The sequence below is a fragment of the Netta rufina genome, assembly GCF_964035555.1.
Source record: "Netta rufina genome assembly, chromosome: 1".
Classification (NCBI taxonomy): Eukaryota; Metazoa; Chordata; class Aves; order Anseriformes; family Anatidae; genus Netta; species Netta rufina.
The window spans coordinates 55,499,318-55,520,322 of NC_140123.1; the positions used below are offsets into that span (position 1 = coordinate 55,499,318).

Below are 21,005 nucleotides of genomic sequence, written 5' to 3' on the forward strand. Positions count from 1 at the left end.
TTCAGCTTTGTTTGGGTTACTATGGTAGCCATAGATTAGTCAGCAAATCAAAGTTACACACACAGATTTTTAAAAAATGGCTATGCATTTTTTAAGAAGTTTGTAGTTGCATAGCCAAGTGCCAAAATTTTGGCAAAGTGCCAAGTGCCATTCTTGCCAAAAATGTTCAAAATTAGCTAATGAGTTCAAAGTTATTACAAAGATGCGTGACAAAGATTATTTGACACTTGCTCTTTTCCAGAAGAATCACAACCACAAAACAAATAAAAAGACTTTGAGCTTCCCAGAAATTATGAATCATTTTAATATATTATTTCAAAGTATAAATTAGTGAAAAAGGGTATTTTTTATTATTATTTTTAGTTGAAAAACATAAAATATCTATGTAATTACATGAAAATCTAACAGTGTGACTAGATATTAAGTACTTATTAACCTTTCAATTCTCATTCTTGATTTAATGGCGTAATAAATGAGAGTTCAAATAGCAGTATATAAGCTTGATTTTTAGAAATTAACATAAAACAGGCACACAATTACTACTGACATTTTATTCTTTTTTTTTAAAAACAAAATGGACAACAATTCTCCCCCCCATATATATATATAAATATAAAAAATATTATATATATATTTTTTATATATATATATGTATTTTATATATATATATATATAAATAAAGGATAGGCATGATTTTAATGTTAAAGATTTGCCATTCATGCAGTATTTCTATGGCTACAGATCCTCCTCCTCCAGGATAGCACAATTCTTTCAGAAATTTCAGTGTTTACTATCCCAAACATCCCTGGAGAATGCAAGCACTAATGCTTCCACTCCAGAAATTGAAACATACACTGTGATCAGATTATTTGGTTCTCTTGTCATACAGGAAGTTCTGCAGAAGGGAGAACTCATCTAGCCCTAAACTCTTTGACCAATTAAGTGTTTTTGGCTTCCATTTGCCAAATCTACTATCAAACACAAGCATACACTTGCTTACCAAGTCTTGTAGCTTAACACTTTTCAGGAATAATGAATATTTAACAGCTACAAGCCTTCAGTGAGCTTCAAGGTTGATCAACCACACATTTGGTAAAACAAAGCACAACATGATGCCTCTGCCTAAAAAATTCCGCTGATTTTTAAAGGGTATTTAAGTCACGTGCATAAATCTAAGGCATCATCTCAGACTTATGAAAAATAGGTGGCGTTACCTACCTTCTGACATACTTCTTAAGATATGAAGAAAACACATGAGCAGACTCTTGATTTCTGCTTGGTCAAGTTTGTCATATCGAACAACAGAACTTCCTAAAGTGCTGCTCTGTTGGTTCTGAAGAGAAAACAGACATATTTTGTCTGAAAAGTTCTTAAACTGATAATGAACTAAAATGTTTTGAATTGCTTTATTAATTCCTGCAACAGAAAAAGGATCTCAGAATGAAGACAAAAATGTTTTATGTAGAGACAGGTCACTAAAACACACATTGCACACACAAAGTATACAAAATTAAACCTCTTTACCTTTGGTTTTATTTTCCTTCTCTGTATATTTTTTCCCCCAGAAAGACAAGTAAGAGGAAAAGTTACCTGACTGACTTTAAGTCAAGTTAATTATAGATAGATACCACATTGTAGAAATCAGGCATGCCCTTTTTTTTTTTTTGGTTTACTTTAAAAATACATGCTACTGTACATACATGTATATGCCTCTTTGCTTTTGAAGAGATTATGTTGAACTGTAGGCAGAGCCTCCACTAAATTACTTCTATTTAAAGATGGAAGAATCCCAGGGGATTTTTGTATGGGAATTACATGTATTCTGAAAGACCAGCTACTGATAAGTAACTTGCCCTTGCCTCAAGAAAACTTCCAGCTTCAAAACCTAGTTAATCAGCAATATTCAACATTGAAAAAAATCTGTCCAAAAAAAAAAGGAAAACAATGACTTTCAAAATAGGTATCACAGAAAGAGCTACTAAAAAGAAAAAATAAAACTGTGAGAATATAGAAACAGAGCTTTAGGCAGTATCTTGTTTGTAAAAGAATCATTTCCACACAATCAAGCATTATAAAATCCTAAGTCTGAAGCTTTTACAGATATGCTATATAAACGTTTGCTTAAAGGTTATATTATGCCCTTTTTAGTGCCTAACCCTCACTTACAATATGAGGCCACTTATCCCAATGGAAGATGAACCAGGCGTTTAGCCAGTTTTCCAGAAAGTTAACATACTAGTATAATTGATCTGTGCAACAGTTTCTACAAAGAAGTTTAATCATCTTGGCCTCATTATTTTTTAAGGACACATATACCAGTTTAGGAGAAAATCATTTATATCAAAATTAGTAAAACAAAAATGAAAATAAAAACAGTCTTAAGAGATAAAAGCACTTGGTTTCACAAACAAAGCAAGAACTGTTGATACTCCAAGGGTAGAACAACCCTTCTCACAGTACACGCATCAAATGACTACTAAACCCTTCAGCATATTCCAAAAAAGGACAGAATCACTGTCCTAGAACAGATCTGTGCAGTCTGTTATAATCTAGTCATTGAATGGATATGCAGTGGCATGTGAAACTATATTTAATATTGTAATTTAGGAGGAAATGGACACCTACACAAACCTGATTACTGCAAATTCTAAAGACCTCATAAACTGTTAATCTTTGAAGTATCTCTGGTAAATGAGAAAGTGCTACTATACAGCTCTATAGATATTGAAATAGAGCAGGCAATCAAAAGATAGAAGATTGGAAACTGAATTTGAATTTCCTAGATTTTTTGATGTTGTTCAGAGATAAAACTCCCCCTGAAACAGTTGAAAATGTACATGGATAAAACTAGGCCTACAGCTACTCATTTATTTTTTTAAATAATCTCACTAGCATATGAAATATGTACATGTTAAAATAAAAATAGCTATACTTTAGCAAATCATGTTTCCACAAGCATTGCTCTGCAGGCTGTTCTGAAACAAAATTAGAACAAAACCATGGCTCTTCAGTAATGATATCAATCAGAAAAAAATGAAGATACGTGTAGTGAACAACTAGTCTACTAGAAAGAGTTTGAGTTTGAAAAGCAATAAATAAGAAGCCAGCATTAAGTATTATTTAGGGAAAATATTAACAGCATGCAAAACATAAATCTTGTACTACCTAAATTGTCAGACCAGAGTATAATTTTCAAAGGATGGTGACTCCTTTGAAAGCTCTTTTGCTTAGTAAAAACACTACACATTAGCAATTAACAATAAGAAAACTAAGTAATAGATGACAGAATTGCCATTTAGCAACAGCATATGTCCAAGATATTTATTTACTTGGTCACTGTCAAAAAAACTTTTTAGTCCTATTTGTATTAAGTATTATAAAACTCAAACTCTGCTGATATTTAAGCTGATTGAATATTTCTGGTATAATCAAATCATGTACATGAACTATCACAGGTTTGCCATTTAATGGTATTTTATATGGTGGCTTTGCACAGATTTGCCTTCAGATTCAACTGTTGCAAAGAAGTGGCAAAACTGTTGATCACACACTTCACTCAGAAGCTTAAATATACCAAGCACAAAAAAAAGAAATACTTCGTGTAACTGAAGAGGGAAAGCAGCATGCATAATTTTCTCTGGTAAAACTGGAATTGTCAGAAGTGAAAAATCCATAGTAACACGGTATTTCTTTGCAGGGTGAGAATTTTCTTCTTCTTCTCCATTAGGACGCATAGCATGAGCAGAGTGCCTTCTGAGAAGCTTCTCTCTCTGCCACACGAAGGCATGTCAGAGTCAAGGGGAAAAAGTTAACATGTTGTGTCATGCACAACAAGATCTAAGAAAATGAAAGTGATCAGCATCAATACAAGCTCTAGAAAGACATGACTGAATAATTCATAGCTACTGCAGCCAAAATTCCTACTTTGTAACAAGTTGAATGTGCAATGATTTAGAAGAGTTAAACATAAGAGAAGTTACCTAAAGAATGCATGGCAATTGATTTTAAAAGATTCAATTTAAAATGCTATGTGTACTGTGTGTAGAATAGAGTGAAGATCTCCACAAAAATCAAAGAAGTTCTCCAAACCAGAATTCAGTTCTCTCAAGCAAAATTTAATACACTTCACCTACTGCATTTACCTAGCAAAATGAAACTACAACCACTTGCTAAATTGAAAAATCTGATTGCATTTTCTGCAAAACAGCTTAATAAATGCAATGCTAGAAGAGCTCATGACACCTGTTCTGGGAAAAAAAAAAAAAAAAGAAAAAAAAAGTAAAATACTGCTCTGCAGTCATTCTAGAAACCCTAGTAGAGATTACCAAAGTTAACTTGAAATTTTAGCAATACGCTTCTGTGGCTTTTTTGTTGTTGTTGTTTTTATGTTTGGAGGTGTGTGCGCTTGTTTTTGTGTTTGTCTTTTTACCTTGTCAAGGGAATTGCTTTTGTCACTGTGTCTTTCAGGAAGACTGTTTCCTGAGTCTGTACTTATAAGAGAGCCTCTTGAGTCAGCATTCCTCACACAATTAATATTTGGAGTTGATGTGGTGTACGGGGAAGCTAAACAAAACAAAACAATATAAAAATCTCAGATGATACATATACTAAAAAAGTCATTCCATAGTCAGACTTCTAAACCCACCATATATGCATGTATTTCTTAAGAAGGCAAACATACATTTAAACAGTTACGTTTAGGACCTGAGGGAATGTCTTGAAGCTGCAACAGGGGAGATTCAGACTGGATATCAGGAAAAGGTTCTTCACTAAGAGGGTGGTCAAACACTGGAACAGGCTCCCCATGGAAGTGGTCACGGCATCAAGCCTGTCAGAGTTCAAGAAGCATTTGGACAATGCCCTCAGACACATGGTCTGATTTTCTGGGTGATCCTTTGGGGACCCAGGGTTGGTCTTGATGAACCTTATGGGTCATTTCCAACTCATATATTCTATGATTCTACATACTTTTAATGAAGATGAGCTTATTCTATATTTTCAGTAGCGTATGTACATATCTACACACACTTGCAGATTTATGTAGAAATACATGCACACTCATATGTAAAAACATCATTTTATCATTTACACATCCATGGATTACGGTGCTCTTGCCGTGACTAACGCTATTCTTGCCTCCTATTTCTCTGCAACAAGACAACAACTATCAACTTTGATGGGAGGGAGGGGGGAACAGCTCTCTCCAGGAAATAGGTTTACTTTCAAATAGAAAAACAAAACAAAACAAAAATCCCCAAAGAAAGATCTCATTTGCATTCTGAATTCTGGATCTAACAGAATAGCTGATTGCATTACAGTTCTGTACAAGTGACAACCAAATACAGAATCAAAAAGCAGCCAAATCTACACACAGAACGATTACTTTTAGTAACAAAAGAAAAATATGTTTCTGTTTTTAAGCACTTACCAATGCCAGAGATAACACCAAAGAGATCTTTAGGAAGGTTGTTATCCAATGTGTTTACTGATTTTTGTGGTGTTACTAGTTGATTAGCAGTTGGCAAATTAAGTGCATCATCCTTTGCACTCTGGTTGGAAAAAAAAAAAAAAAAGAAAACGTGATTGTTTTCCAAAATGGGTTTAGTTAGTAATACGTATTTTACCTTCTAGTGCAAAATTTGCTATATATTTCTTTCTTATTTAATTGCTATTGGCTATGCTCAAAAGCATAGAATGAGACGTTTAGGCTTTTGAACAAGTCTGAGATAGCCTCAAAGTTAAAATACCTCAGCAAAAATTGAAAATATGAATATTCCGTACTGTTTTAAACAATGTAATACAGATATTGTCCAAACACCCAGACTACCTTTACTTCAAACTTCCAAACATTCCTGTTAGAAGGGTACTGTGAGTTCCTTTCTTAATCATCAAATGGAACACAGCAAAATATGGAAAAAAAACAGATTTGTTTAATCATTAAATCTTGATTCAATTACTGTATGAGACTACTATATCAATATACTCCTTCATAAATTCCCTTTGAATTCGTTCTCCTCTAATCCTCTTATACTACAGCTGTTCCGAAAGCATTTTTCTTTAAGGCTAAAAACTCTAATTTCTAGAGAATTAACTAAATTTATTTCTGGTCTGTATATGTCAGTATTCGACTGAACTGGAAAACTGGAGTTACAAAAAAAAACAACACCAACCACACCTCCATCTACCACCAACATCCAGTTTTTCTGCTGAACAGCACAGCAGCTAATGAATCCGTCATGACTTTATCAAACAACTAATTATCTGCGTTAGATGTTGGGGGAGTATTCTCTTACATGAGCATGAAGTACGTACAAGTGTCTCCAGTACCCCTACAAGAGTAGAGGCAAACTGTTTATACAGATTGTCAGGGAAACTGAGAAGAAGTGTAATTTCTGAGTAAGAAAAGATACCATGATTTAATTAGTCTTATCCTACAATAAGTTTATCAAAATAATAGATATAAAAGGAAGGCAATGAAATTGCCAAAACAACTGTTGTTTTTCTTTTGTTGTTGCTGTATGGTGTTTGTTTCGTTTGTTTTCTGCTCTAACTGTAATGTTCCTGCACCTTCTTTTTAGGTATAAACCTTAGCTGGACCAGAGAAACAGCAGCCAGAACCATGAAAGGTAACCAAGCTTTTAATACAGTATAAAGCAACCCAACAAACTCACAGAATTCTGAAACTTAAAATCTGTATCAGAAACATGTGATGTTTTATATACTCATTACCAATAAATTATGATAAAAAATAATTCAGAATACCAGCTCGAAACGGTCACTCACATTGCTTGAAGGATTAACAGGAAATGGAGACACATCTTTAACATTGATCCGCTGAACATTTTCTATAAGCAGTCCAAAGAGTGGCAAGTACATTGTGGCTATTCTTGCTTGATGGCTCTAAATTGAGTTGTAGAGTTCATTATCAAATTACAGATTTGATTTGTAATCAAAGATTATTTTTAACACTATTCCTTAATTGCAAAAAAAGAAGCATTTAACAAATGTTTGTTATGACAGAGACCAAATTCCTAAGTTCCTAAGTGCCAAAAGCCATGGTCACCACTACTTCATTATAACTCAAAGAAGGTCAACAAATTTTCTTTACTGTTTCAATATAATGTAGAAAAAAATCTAAATTAATGTGATTTCAGCTAGAACTAGCAAAGTAAATTAACTTTACATTAGCTTGATAAATTCATAGTGGGATCTTAATATTTAACGGCTTCTTCACAGCACAGATGAATCCATGTTTTAAAACAAGAAGTCCAGGAAAAACATCACTCAAAATTTACTGTTGTGACTTGTAGCTTTCTGATACTCACTTCATTAATAATAGATGTCAGAAGGACAGCTCCCTAATAGTAACAGCTAATGTTTAATGAAAATAAGAGCTTTAAAAACAGTTTGTAAAGAATATAAGCACAATAGTTAAGTTACACTGTACCAAAAATTTAACAAACACATGTAAATTATGCTAAAAAAAGGTACATTGTGTTCTTATTTGGTAAAAATAAATAAATAAATAAATAAATCAGGTTTACATACTGAATTTGATACAATTGTCATAACTATTTTCATCACAGACACAACCTGAGTAGAAATAGTATGGCTGCAAATTAATAAATTTTTGTGAAAGAACACTCTTACATGTGTGCACACAATATTATTTTGTGCTACTAACATAGAAATACACTTACCCTGGAAGCATATCTGTCATCAAAAGAATGCTTTATCATCAAATTCTTGAGCACACTAATAGCAATCTGCCGTACTTCTCGGAACTCCTGTAATGCATTTCCCACCTCCCTTAGAAGCAGTCCCACTAAGAAGTGATTCTTACAGAACTCATCCGTTAGTGAATAGTCCAGGTGAAGGTCTGCAGGTAAAGAAGGTCTATGTTAGAAATGGCATTATTTAAACTAATTTATCAATTAACATAAGGCTGAACAGAAGTATTTCCAAGGTTATTGGCAGTCATACATATTCATATTCAAACATTCATAAATATAATCATAAATATTCGTATATGTATGTATGTATGTCACATTAATGCATAATTATGCAATTATTAAACAGTAATGCATATTCAATCAACAGAAGCTGGAAAAATATAAATATTTGAAAATACATATTTTTAAATCACATATTTTAAAAATACTGTCCAATATTCAAAAAGTCTTCCTAATAAAATTGACATGGATCGTACCTTATAGCTTCATATTCAACTTTCAAATCTATATTTATGCACTGAAATGGCATGTGGTGCATAAAGGTTATGCACATCCTATATTTCAGAAATTTAGTTGTATGGCAGAAAGAAGTTTTAGGTTTTGGTCTGTAGTTCAGTCCCAGGTTAGTAAACTTGAAGGATTGCAAGCAAAACATGGGTTTTACAAGTTTTAGATTTTTGTGCCGCAGTTTTAAGTTCCTTCTTCATTATCTTCCACGTGTCTATTACAAACATAGACTGTAAAGCCTGCTAACAACTGATCTTAGTTAATTCATCATTTCTAAGAAAATAATCCTCAAAATTTGCAATGGATAATAAGTGTAATGAAGAGACTGTATTTGCATCACACATGCCCAATTTAAACAATTTCGTCTCATTTTATCAGCACACAAAAGGACAAAGATATGTAAACAAAATAACTGAAATCCACATAAATTAGAAGTACATTGTAATAAAGTAATTTAATCAGATGTAGCAAAAAAAAAAGTTACTATATATTTGAGAAACGTTTACATATTCAGTGTTAATTGCACTAGAAATGGGATTAAAGAACATTTTAACATCTGTACTTTAACCATTACAATAAGATTTTATCTCACAACATATTTCATATCTCTTAGTAACTATAAATCTATGCTAAGCCACATATAGAGATACGTATATTATATAGACACACACAGAAACACACATCTGACACAAAGTCAAACTGCTCCCCTTTAGGAGTATTTTATGTACTAAAAATAATCCACTTAATTTATGTAGTAGATACACAATAATTTAAGAGAAACTTTAGCTTTAAAATCTCACTTATTAGAATGTATATATTTTTAAAATATCAACAGAGAAGCTTTTTAAGAATTTCTCACATTCGCTTTCATTGCTCAATAGAACAGTAAAAGACAGATACTAATCTGAAAGCACTTTCATTTTTTGAAGCCCTCGCACTACAGGAATGCATGACATCAGAAAGAAGCAGAGATACAATGGTACAAACTTGCTCTCTTGTCAACTGAGATCTCCTACTTGTGACACCAAAACAGGGCCAGAAACATTTCCAATAAAGGTCTTCTTTCCTGGCCAAACTCCTAGTTCACCAGCGAGCAGGATTTTACACTGTTCTTTACTGTGTAATCAGAAACACTATTTTTTCTATTTCTGCTATTCTTTGAGGAATAAAAGGAAAAAGTCAAAGACAAGCACAAGCTCTATGCAGTTTTCTAGCTCTTACTCCCAAATCTTGTTCTATCCCCTTGACAAAAGCTTTAACTCGCTATACTCAAATTTACTAAGCCAATATTTCAGAAAAAAATCCACAAAAATAAAATATATTCAGGTTTGCTTGTTATCTGTAAAAGCACTTTCCTCGTTTCTGCTTCAGGTTGTTTGGTACAGTTCAATGCTTGGAAAGCAATCCGTGAGATGGAAGCAAGAACAAGGTACAAAGGAGGAACGGTCACCTACAAAGGGATAGTGCCAGGAAAGCCAAAACTTGTCTACAGCTGAAACTGGTACCAGACTGCAGTGGTGTGGGATCCCCCCTCGCCAGGCCACTCTGTGATCTCAAGATAAACTAATGTTATGTTCTTGGCATTGTTACAAGTGCAGTTAGTTGGGACAGTTAGGCACTCCTTAACTGTACCTGCAGTTCCTGCTACCTGGATACCAGAACCACACGATCTGGAAGGTAATAGATTGTATGGTTGGTTGGCAACACAAGAATTACCCAACCTGAATTGTGGCCAGGATGGAAAAACACTGACTACAGCTAACCATCTGACAGTCCTATAAATACCAGTCCTAAGCAAAGAGCCCTTCTGAGCTCTCCAGAACCAGAGCGGGCTGTGACCTAGGATCTCCCTGTGGTGGGATACCTCTCAGGGCAAGACTCCTCGAGGTTCAGTGATCGTCCGCTGAATATGCCGACGCAGAGGAGGGTGAGTAATTCACCAAAAGAGGAGAAGTTTTTGAGCACACAACTGAGTGTAGTAATTTCCAGTATCTTGTTCTACGGGCATCCCTCATCCCTTAGTGCATAGAAATCCTGAATCTCTTGCTGTAGAGAAACTAATACTTCGCCTTAAGTCTTCTGTGTGAACCTTGCCATTTACAAATCTTTAACTAAGTCACTGTTTTGATTGCAGCAAATACTACTCAACTGTTGTGTTAAATAGGCTAATGATTAACTGATGATTAAGTACTACTAAAGAAAAAAATCATAAAAAAAAAATCTATTTTGCAGTTTACCTCAAAGGAATTAATAATAAACCTTAAACTGTTGATATATTAGATCTGTGTAAAAATGTCATCCATGACATGGACTTCAATGGCAACAAGAACAGTTTCTACCACTATAGCAGCACTAAATGGCTGAACAAGGAAAACACAGGACATTTGCTGGATGGAGATGGTGATTTAAAGGAAGTGGAGTTGGGTAAGACTGAGGTATTTTTGTTGCCTTCACTGCCATGGTTCCCAGGCCTTATGAGTCTAGGGATTAGGTTCAAGAAAGGGAATTATCAGTAGTGGATGAGAATCATGTCAGGGATCTCCTAAGAGACCCATGCAAATCCATGGTACCAGATGAGATGCTGAGAGAGTTCGGTAGTATCATTAGAAGACCACTCCCTATCACCTTTGTTAAGCCATGGAGATCAGGGGGCTCCCTTAATCAGAGTCTTGCAATGACTGAAGAGAAGCAGATGTAACACACACCCAAAAAAAAAAAAAAAAAAAAGGAATTACAGGACTCACATTGGTCCCTGGTAAATTCATGGAGTGAGTCCTCTTAGAAGCTATTTTTTGACAAGCAAAGGAGAAGAGTATGACCAGAAACATCCAGGATAGATTTGTGCAGGGTAAACCATATATCCCAGCTTAAACCAGGATAATTTTATTCCTAGTAGCTGTTATGGTTCTGTGTTTTGGACTTAGGATGAGAATAACACTGATAAACACACTGATGTTTTAGGTGTTGCATGACACCTAAACCTGTCTTTTATAAAAAACTTACTAGATCTGTGTGTACGGGGATCATTGCAAGTGGGTACAGCATCATTGCATCTAGCCTGGGACATTACAGTCTGTGTGAGTAGACACCTAAACATGCCAAAGAGCTACGTGGATCATTGGACTCAAAGGTTGGTGTTTAATGGTTTGCACTTTACTTGGAGACCAGCTACAACAGGAGTTTTCCAGGCCCTATCCTATTTAAAACTACTTCATCCACAACCTGAAAGAGGAGATGGAGTTCGCCCTCCTCAGGTTTGTGGATGGCAAAAAAAACTGAAGGGTACAGTTCGTATGCTTGGGGGCAGGGCTGCATTTCAGAAAACTCTAGATGGGCTAAAGGAACTTGACTCAACAGGGAGAAATGTAAAATTTTGCACCTGGGATGGATGAACTCCCTGTGATGATACAAGATATCGAACGACTGGCTTGGGAGCAGCTCTGCTGAAAGCAATGTCCTGGTGGACAGCAAGTTAAATAGGAATCAGCAGGGCATCCTGGCAATAATGAAGGCTAACAGCATACAGACCAACATGTACCAACAGCAGTACATCAAGGGAAGTGGTTATTCCCCTCTATTGACATTTATTAGACCTATCTGTAATGCCATGTGGAGTATTTGTGCCTTCTAGTATGAGAAAGATAAGTTAACTTGACTGAGCTCAGTGGAGTGCTGTCAAAGCAGATATAAGGCTGGAGAGCCCATGCCTTGCCAGGACAAACTGAGGGAACCAAGCTCATTCAGTCTGCAGAATGAAAGGCCTGAGGTGACATGAGCAGGAAGGTAGACTACAGACCTACTGAAATCCCTTCACACCTGAATGATTCTGTGAAAAAAATACATCAGGCCTCACGCTGCGCACCCGCCTAAAGGGATGCTGCAGCTTTTAATTCACTAGCTGTGGCAGTCTAACTCAAAATCAAAACGAAGAAGCAAACTTTCATAGCAAGAAAAGGAAGGCAAGAGTCAAAGACAGTTTACCATATGTTTCAATAACTAGGTACTTTGCATGGATTACTCTGCTACCTAAGCTACTCCTTTGAGTTTACAGAGATCAAAACTTGACATTTCCATTTAATAACATTGAGGTTTCTTACACATCATAGACCTGAATTTACACAGCTTATTTGTTTAACAAGAAAAAGGTGACACCTGAGAAATACACCACAGACTGTAGAAGAATTTACCTTGGTATCTCTGAACTCTGCCTTTTCCAAACGGCATTGGTAGATTCAAAGGTATGTAGTGCTCATGATTACAGACTACACGGAGAAATTCAAATTTGAATTCAAAAAGAGTCTGCAAAAGTAATTTAAAAGTATAAATTAAACAACTGATGCAGCAATTTGAGTAACATTAAAAACAGCTTTCTTACACACAAGGGTGATTTCTCTCAGTTTTGCAGTGTGAAGGATATAGTCCTGTCAATGTTCTGTATGTCAGCAAAAAATACTTTTAACACAATTCATACTTGACAGCTGGATATAATTCTAATAATTTTGGACAATGGGAACAGTGATTTGGACATGCATCCATAAATAATAAGCTATAATAAGCTATAAGAACAGTCTGAACTCTCAGAAGAGATTCTCTGGATTACTGGTACAAGCTCTTTCCTCTACAGTAAATTCAGTGCTTAGTGTTGCCAACCCCTCTTCATTTTCTCAATATACATGCTCTATGGTTGTGAAGTTGCACCTGGAGACAGGAATCAAAATATGAAAAAGTGATTTTATGGGAAAAAAATGATCTAGACACAGTGTACATGCTTCTAAGTCACATGCTTGAGTGTAACTAGAAACAAGTCTGAAGGACTCTATCCACGTGCATCAACAAGAAGCAAATCCTTAAAACTAATTTGTTTAAAAACAGAGTACCTTTGGATCTCCTGGTGCAAAGCAGCTGATGTAGTTATTGATTTGCTTGAAAACAAAACCTCTGTCCATAAAAGTAAAACACCTCTGGGGGAAAAACAAACAAACAAGATGGAATTGATTTAGTATTGCTTCAGTGCTCAGTACTTGTTTATTTTCCAAACACATTGATATTTCAGTCAGTTTGAACATAAACAGTAAAACAAGCAATTTAAATATACCTATACATATGCATACCAAATTTCCTCTTATAATCCAGAATGGAAACTGCAAATAAAACAACTGTTATGTTACAACTGTTATAAATAAAATATTACTGAAAGCATGAAATCTTTCTGGGATTAAAAGATAACTAGATCATATTGAAGGGGAGGGGAAGACAAGAAAAAATAAAAATTTCGATAAAATGTAAATTCATTAAAAATCAAACCTCTGAAAATATGTATTTTTGATCACAGAAGACGAATTGTATTTCAATGCATTTTAACTTGGACATAGAATTATACTTTGAAAGCATTATGCATGTTCAGTTTTATATGGGTCAGCTTTAAAATTCTTTAAAATTCATGAAGAAACAGCATTACTGCAAAAGTAACCACAGAGCCTGTCACTTGCGTACTTACTTTTATAAAGGCAGCAAGGCTGTGGTTGGCATTTTTTGAAGCCTCTGGATTGTCTCTGTACTTCTGAGTGATGTGTGGCATTAGCATATTAACAACCGTCTCAACCGCATGATGAAAGGAAGCGGAAAATCTCTGGTTTCGCAAGAGCTAGCAGCACAAATTCAGATACATATTTAATATGGTTTATAGCACTAAAATATACGAAAACTTATTTTACATAAGATATAGATAACTCGCCATGGAAGGGAGACAAAGCATTAAGAGGTTTTCAAATTCTCATAGTAGTTTAAAATAGCATTTTATTTAAAGATTTTCCCGAGTCTTTTTTCAAGTCTCATCCATGGTTTTTTTCTTTCTTTCTCACTTTCTTTACTCTCCACGTTTTAAGTTTCCACTCATCAGAAATATTTTCCTTTGCCATTAAGTTCTTCGTCACTTAGCTTAACAGATTTCCTCTACATTCATGATTTACCTGTTTCTACTCACCATCTATATTATTATCTTCATCAATTATTTCATACATCCCGACCAGTATTGGTCTGTAAGTTCTCTTCAACTTATTGCCGTTACAGAGTCTCTTTTATTTTTCTGTATCTTACAGTCTATAATAAATTGTCTTTTGTCTGTAGGGACTTAATGACTTGTGGGGTGAGGTTAAAGGAGAAGCTAGCTTTGACAAAAACCATTTTAACTGTCATTGCTTTTCTTTCTGAAAACTGTAAGATCAAAATATCCAAGTGCTTTGAATACTTTGTCATTTGTATACCTTTTTGAACTAAATTGAATGCAACATTCCTAGGCAGAACAAGTCATTTTCAGGGCACTACAGAAATCAATGATTATACAGTTTGCTCTCATTTGAGCTGTGCTCCAAAGACTTTAGATCTATCTTAAGAAAAATTAGGTTTCTAAAAATTAAGGTCGGAAGAGATACCCATATAAATATCAACAGTATTTATTAATGACATAAGGTATGTCAGTCAGTGCCCTAAAATATACTCAGTATTTTTTTGACAGTAATTAAATATTTGTAAAATACCATAAAAATCATGCTATAGAAATAATTTTGCTGTACCTACAACTGCAGAATTTTATCAGAACTCCTAAGAAGAAAATATCTGAATGCATCTTTACTAGTTTACCCAACAAGACAGAAAAAAGCAAGCAAAATATTTGAGAGAAGTTCTGCTTTTTCTTTCATGTGACAGAAAAGATGACAATGAGGTTAGTTCTAAAAGCGAAAATGTTTTTTAACATCATGTATGAAGGAAACAATGAAAATCTGCAATAGAAGTTCAGTTCAGTAGTTTTCTTTAGCCATAGAATTTATATCATAGTATTGCAGGAGACAAACAAGCAAGAACGGCAGTACACAGCAAAGAACTCGAATCTAAAAGCACGTGTTAGCAGAACTTATTTCCATTGTACAATTTGAACAGCTCATATTTGAGGGTTGCTTTTAAAGATGCTATTAAAAACAAATAAAGTGTTAACCTGAAATGAATGAGGTTCCTATATAAGAAGTATACCTAACACACAGAAGTGAAACAATCTGAACCTAAATGAAGCGCTAGAATAAACTGGTACAGGGAAGAGTGGGACAAACAGAAACTAGAAGGGTATTTTCCAGTATCAAGTTCAGTTTGTTTGTTTTTATTTAAGTATGATTACTACACACTTCTATAACAATACCTGTAAGTTCTCATAAGAAATGTGGCAACATTTTGGTAGTTTCAATGTTTCATAAAAAAAATCTCTGCATGAGCTGTTACCATTTTAGAAAGATTTAGGGTTATAAAACCTACTAAATCAATGAAAAACGTCACTACGCTTCCTTATCTTCTGAAATAGGATGGGAATCTTAAGTTAGAAGTGCCATCAGTATTTAGGTCACATTTTTGTGGTCTGTCTACTTCTTTTTGGCAACTTGAAATCATAAATAAAATGAAACTAGCCGTGAGAAGCTTCTTTGAAAAGTTAGAGTTCTTTCATTAACAGTATTTGCTCTGTTTTATTTAAAATCACACTGATACAAGGTAATCAAATCTTTCTCAGTCATCTACAGCTGACACTCTTTCTTTACCAACTTTTTTTTCCTGTCAAATGAAAATCTTGTTAAAATTGAGTGTCTTCCTCAGATGCATGTGCTCTGCATATTTAATTTGTTAGATTTGTTATTGGGGTTACATGGGTCAGTACAGGTTCACTAGCTTCGAGATAATGAGTCAGTATAATTATTTCCTTCCTCCACATGGATAACAACAATTTAAAAAAACAACAAAACAAAACAAAAAAAACACTTTTAGTAATGTGAATGCTCATCAGTGGCAGTATACCATACTGTGCAGGAGATGCAGATTAAGGGAGAGAAAACTAAAATCATGGACAATGGCTGAGTCATTCTGAAAAGTGAATTTCATTTTTGTTTGTTTGTTTGTTTTACACAGACTCCTGCTTTTAAAAAGATTATGTTCTACTGTGCTTATTTTATCCACCATCTGATCCCAATTTAAAAATGTAATCACTAGCGTAAGAAAGTTATTATTAAATTAAGGAAATGGGTTTGCATGATGGCAAGTCAGCGGTTTATTTGAAGTTGTTTTATTATTTATTTATTTATTTAACATAAATACTTTTTCCATACTTGTGCAAAGTTTTGTAGGTTTGTTAAGTCAGGAAAAATTAGATAAACTCTGTTCAGCCAAGCCAAAACAACATTATTTTGCAGAACATCACCTAACCGAATCCAGCAAACATCCTCAAGCCATACAAGTATCACACATACCATGTTTTAAGAAACTTGCCCAGCTATACCACATTATGCAATTTAAGAAGATGCAATTTTTAAAAAAAAGTTAAATACTGTAAAATAAAAAGCACTGCTAGGACTGTCAGGTACATACTGAAACAACGAAAATTCCTTTTTTTTTTCTTCTTCCAATATCATTTTTAAATGATACGATTTTAATTCAGTTCCAGAAATCTCTGGAAAATTTCAACTTTAAATAAAAATCAATGTTTTCTGCTTTATCAGATTATATGTTCATTTCCACTTAATTTATTAACTAATGCAATTAATTTAATTATAATAGACAAAACCACAAAATACAGTGTGGTAAAACAAGAAATACTCCATTCACGGAGCGAACAAAGGCACAAACTCCTTCCTCAAGGAATATCAAATCAATAAAGGAAATTTACATTTATAGATCCTCCTGTCTTTTCCTAAACTATTTGAACAGGTACCACTGAAACTGCAAAATACCAGTGAAGAACAGAAAGAAGTCCGTATGATGATGTTTGAAGAATGGCATGCTAGCAAGGTCTATTGGTCTGCCATCCCTGCTGATGTAGGGGATGGAGAGCCATGCAGCACCACAGGCACAAGGGACATTGACGGATTAGAAATCACAGAAGTGCACGGGAATGGTCATACAGGAATTAGGGCTTATCCCCCCAAAAAGGGGGCAGGATCACTAGCCCAACTGAAGTGCATCTACACCAATGCACGTAGTATGGGCAACAAACAGGAGGAACTGGAAGCCATTCTACAGCAGGAGGGTTATGACAGCCGCTATCATCAAACAACCTTATAAAACATAAACTATAGACATTGTCTATAAAACAACGTCTTATAGACCACCTAACTAGGCCAAAGAGGCAGATGAAATATCCTGCAAACAGCTGGAGAAGTCTCACAATCACTAGTCCTTATTCTTTTTTTCATCTATCTGCTGGAAATTCAACAGAGTGGAGAGGTAACAGCCTAGGAGGCTTCTAGAGCGTAAGATAACTTCCTGACACAGCTGGTGAGTGAGTCAACTAGGGATGGTGCCCCAGTGGACCATTTGCTTGTAAATAGAGGAGGACTTGTGGGTGATGCAAAGGTTATAGGCTGTCTGCTGCACAGCAATCACAAATTAATCGTCTGATTCTCAGAAAAGTAAGGAGTGGAGTTAGCAGAGCTGCCACCCTGAACTTCTAGAGGGCAGACTTTGGCCTGTTGAGGAGACTGGTTGGCAGAGTCTCTTGAGAGGCAGTCCTGAAGGGCAAAGGTGTTCAGGAAGGCTGGACGCTCTTCAAGAAGGAAATTTTAAAGGTGCAGGAGCAGGCCATCCCCGCATGCCAAAAGATGGCTGTGGATGTGGTCTACGTAGATTTCAGTAAGGCTTTTGACACCATTTCCCACAACATTCTCCTGAAGAAGGCGGCTGCTTAAGGCCTGGATGGGTACATGCTTCATTGGGTTAAAAACTGGCTGGGTGGCTGGGCCCAAAGAGTTGTACTGAATGGAGTTAAATCCAGACTGGTTACTAGTAGTGTCTCCCAGGGATCAGTTTTCTTTAATATCTTTATCTAGATGAGGACATCAAGAGCCCCCTCAGTAAGTTTGCAGACAACACCAACTTAGGCACAAGCATTAATCTTCTTGAGGGTAAGAGGGCTCTGCATAGGGGTCTGGATAGGTTGGATCAATGGGCCAAGGCCAACTGCATGAGGTTAAACAAGACTAAGTGCCAGGTTCTGGGCTTGGGGCACAACAACACCAGGCAATGCTGGAGGCTGAGGGAAGAGTGGCAGGAAAGCTGTTTGGCAGAAAAGGGACCTTGGGGTATTGGATGATAGCAGGTGAAATATGAGCCAGCAGTGTGCTCCAGTGGCCAAGGCGGCAAACAGCACCCTGGCTTGTATCGAAATAGTGTGGCCAGCAGGACCAGGGAGATCATCGTTCCCCTGTACTCTGCTCTGGTGAGGCCGCACCTGGAGTGCTGTGTTCAGCTTTGGGCCCCTCAGTACAAGAAAGACATCGAGGTGCTAGAGAGTGTCCAAAGAAGGGCAATGAAGCTGGTGAAGAAAAATATGACAAGGAGTGGCTGAGGGAACTGGGGTTGTTTAGCCCAGAGAAAAAAAGGAGGCTCAGGGAAGACTTTATCATGCTCTACAATTGCCTTAAAGGAGGCTGTGAAGAGGTAGGTGCTTGGAAGAAGAGCCTAATTGCAAGTGATAAGACAAGGGGAAACAGCCTCAAGTTGTGTCAGGGGAAGTTTCAATTGGATATTAGGGAAAACTTAATTACTGAATGGGTTGTGCAGCACTGAAATAGGCTGCCCAGGGAAGTGGTTGAGTCACCATCCCTGGAGGTTTTCAAGAAATGTGTATATCTAGAACTTAGTAGCATGGTTTAGTGGTGGGCTTTAGTACTAGGTTAAAGGTTTGACTGGATGATCTCAAAGGTCTTTTCCAACCTGAATGATACTATGATAAATACTATACTTACTGAAAGGTCTAATGATTTACACAGGCTGCTCTACTATATGGATTTTAAGGGGTTTCTATCCTTTTAGAATGATTTTAAACCAAGCTCTGTAGATCTTTCTAATATCTCAATTCTAGTATCTCAATTGCTTTCTCCTGCTTTGCTCTTTCCCTCCTTTCCTTACAAAAGAAATTGTTAAAAGTTTTTTTTTTTTTTTTAATAAAATTATACAATTGGAGAAGGAAGAGACTGCACAAATTGCCATTAGAGTAACTTTTTTTTTTCCACAAGTTGACATACCTTCACTTTAGAGTTTTCTATCAAATACTGAGCCATTGATTTTATCAGAACTTCAAAGAAGAACCAGGAATACTGCAGAGAAAAGAAAATATTCTGTGAAATCACTGTAGGCATTGAGTAATAATTTCAATACAATTAATTCCTATACTTAAATTATGACCAGATAAGACCATACAGTAAAAGCATAGTTCAATATATACCTTAAGTAGCTTGTTGCTTGTAAGAAAATCAGCAGATGGCTTTAGAATTGTTGTCATGGACTTTGTCAATTCTTCATGTACTGTCTTATATTCAGAAGCAACATAGGGTTCAGCTTTATAAGCATACTTAGGGAGGAAAAACAGAACATAATAGGAAACCATGACATAATAAGAAACAGTTGAAATCAAACTGATACAACTCTATTTATATATATATTTTATTTTTTTTTAAAGAGTTAATTTACTTTTAACTGGAGTTATTTTATTTAATTGTGCCTACCTTGACGTAAGATCTCAAGTAGCTATCCAAGCCTTCTTCATGACACTGTGCAACAATATGGATGATAACCCTAGACAGAAGTCAGAAACCAAAACTAAGCAAGTCTACAAAGAAACCTATGATTGCAATTGCAAGTGTTATTCAGTTACACATTTATGTCATAACCCAGCCATCATTTAAACTCTGTGAAGAACTTGAAAACCTTTACCTTGTCACATTGACTGCAACTTCCTCTTGGGTTGCCCTAGTGAGAACTCTAAACAACTGATTGAGAACAGTTGGCAGGAAAGCTATCATCACATGGCCTTCCATAGCATGAAGGCTCTGAAAGAAAGCAGTAATGTTGTCACTCCCTTGAAATAAGGGCACTGAAATCACAAGTTCTAAAACTGCAAAAATTGCTGCAAGTATTTTTCCAAAAATATAGGCTGCTTGCGTTATTTGGTGTTAAGTACCCAAAATACAACTGCACAGAAGGCAACTGAGAAGAGTTTCCAACATAAATATTTGCACACATTAGGTTGCACACAGACATCAAGATGTCCATATGCAAGAGAAGTAAAGACTATATGGGCTTCCGGGAGGCCTAGCTAAACAGGAGTTTGGCCTACTGAAACCAAGAATAGTAGTAACTCGTTATGTGCCACAGAAGATAGCATTTGTTTTCTGGTACCTTGAAGCGAGATAAAGTCAATACGATATGTAATTTAGTGGTGTGGAACATGCTCATACTGCGCAGTTAAGAGTCTTCTGGTATTTGACGACAAATAAAGAGTTTTAAACAAACTGTGGTTGCATTATGCTGACCCAGGGATTTTGGCAAGACATATTCTTGTCACTGAACCTAAAGATTTTGCTAACATCGAATTAATATAAATTTAAGTAAAGTGAGGAATAAGCTATCCAAATATATTACGGAAGTTTTAGGGCAGGGAAGATAGACCAGAACCACGTTTTTGACGTAACCAAAATCACAAAGCATATTCAGTTCAGAAGCGTGCCACATTCAATAGTTAAATCCTTATGTAAGCGTCATGGACAGACAGTCCAGTTTTATGAACTGACGATGAAGACAAATACAGTAATTAATTTTGTTGTGCCTAAGAAAATCTGGAGTTACTTGTGATACCTTAATGGATGACTGAATTTTGGGTTCCACATTAAAAACATGGCCTATTTTGTTAATATAAAATTGCTATGGAAACCATACACTCTATTGATCTAGTCCTGA

General features: G+C 35.6%; 1 protein-coding gene across 3 annotated transcripts in view; it reads right to left on the bottom strand.

The window, feature by feature from the left end:
- Positions 1-21,005, bottom strand: part of DOCK9 (dedicator of cytokinesis 9) — a 128,337-nt gene that overhangs the window by 35,418 nt on the left and 71,914 nt on the right. For all 3 annotated transcript variants that reach the window (XM_084302788.1, XM_084302789.1, XM_084302787.1), the window contains exons 24-35: positions 19,983-20,098; positions 19,775-19,844; positions 19,495-19,620; positions 19,295-19,366; positions 13,738-13,884; positions 13,118-13,201; positions 12,428-12,539; positions 7,701-7,879; positions 6,784-6,900; positions 5,429-5,549; positions 4,430-4,563; positions 1,219-1,333 (exon numbers count right to left, since the gene is read on the bottom strand). In XM_084302788.1, coding sequence (XP_084158914.1) covers positions 1,219-1,333; positions 4,430-4,563; positions 5,429-5,549; positions 6,784-6,900; positions 7,701-7,879; positions 12,428-12,539; positions 13,118-13,201; positions 13,738-13,884; positions 19,295-19,366; positions 19,495-19,620; positions 19,775-19,844; positions 19,983-20,098 — 1,393 coding nt within the window. The remainder of the gene's footprint in view (positions 1-1,218; positions 1,334-4,429; positions 4,564-5,428; positions 5,550-6,783; positions 6,901-7,700; positions 7,880-12,427; positions 12,540-13,117; positions 13,202-13,737; positions 13,885-19,294; positions 19,367-19,494; positions 19,621-19,774; positions 19,845-19,982; positions 20,099-21,005) is intronic.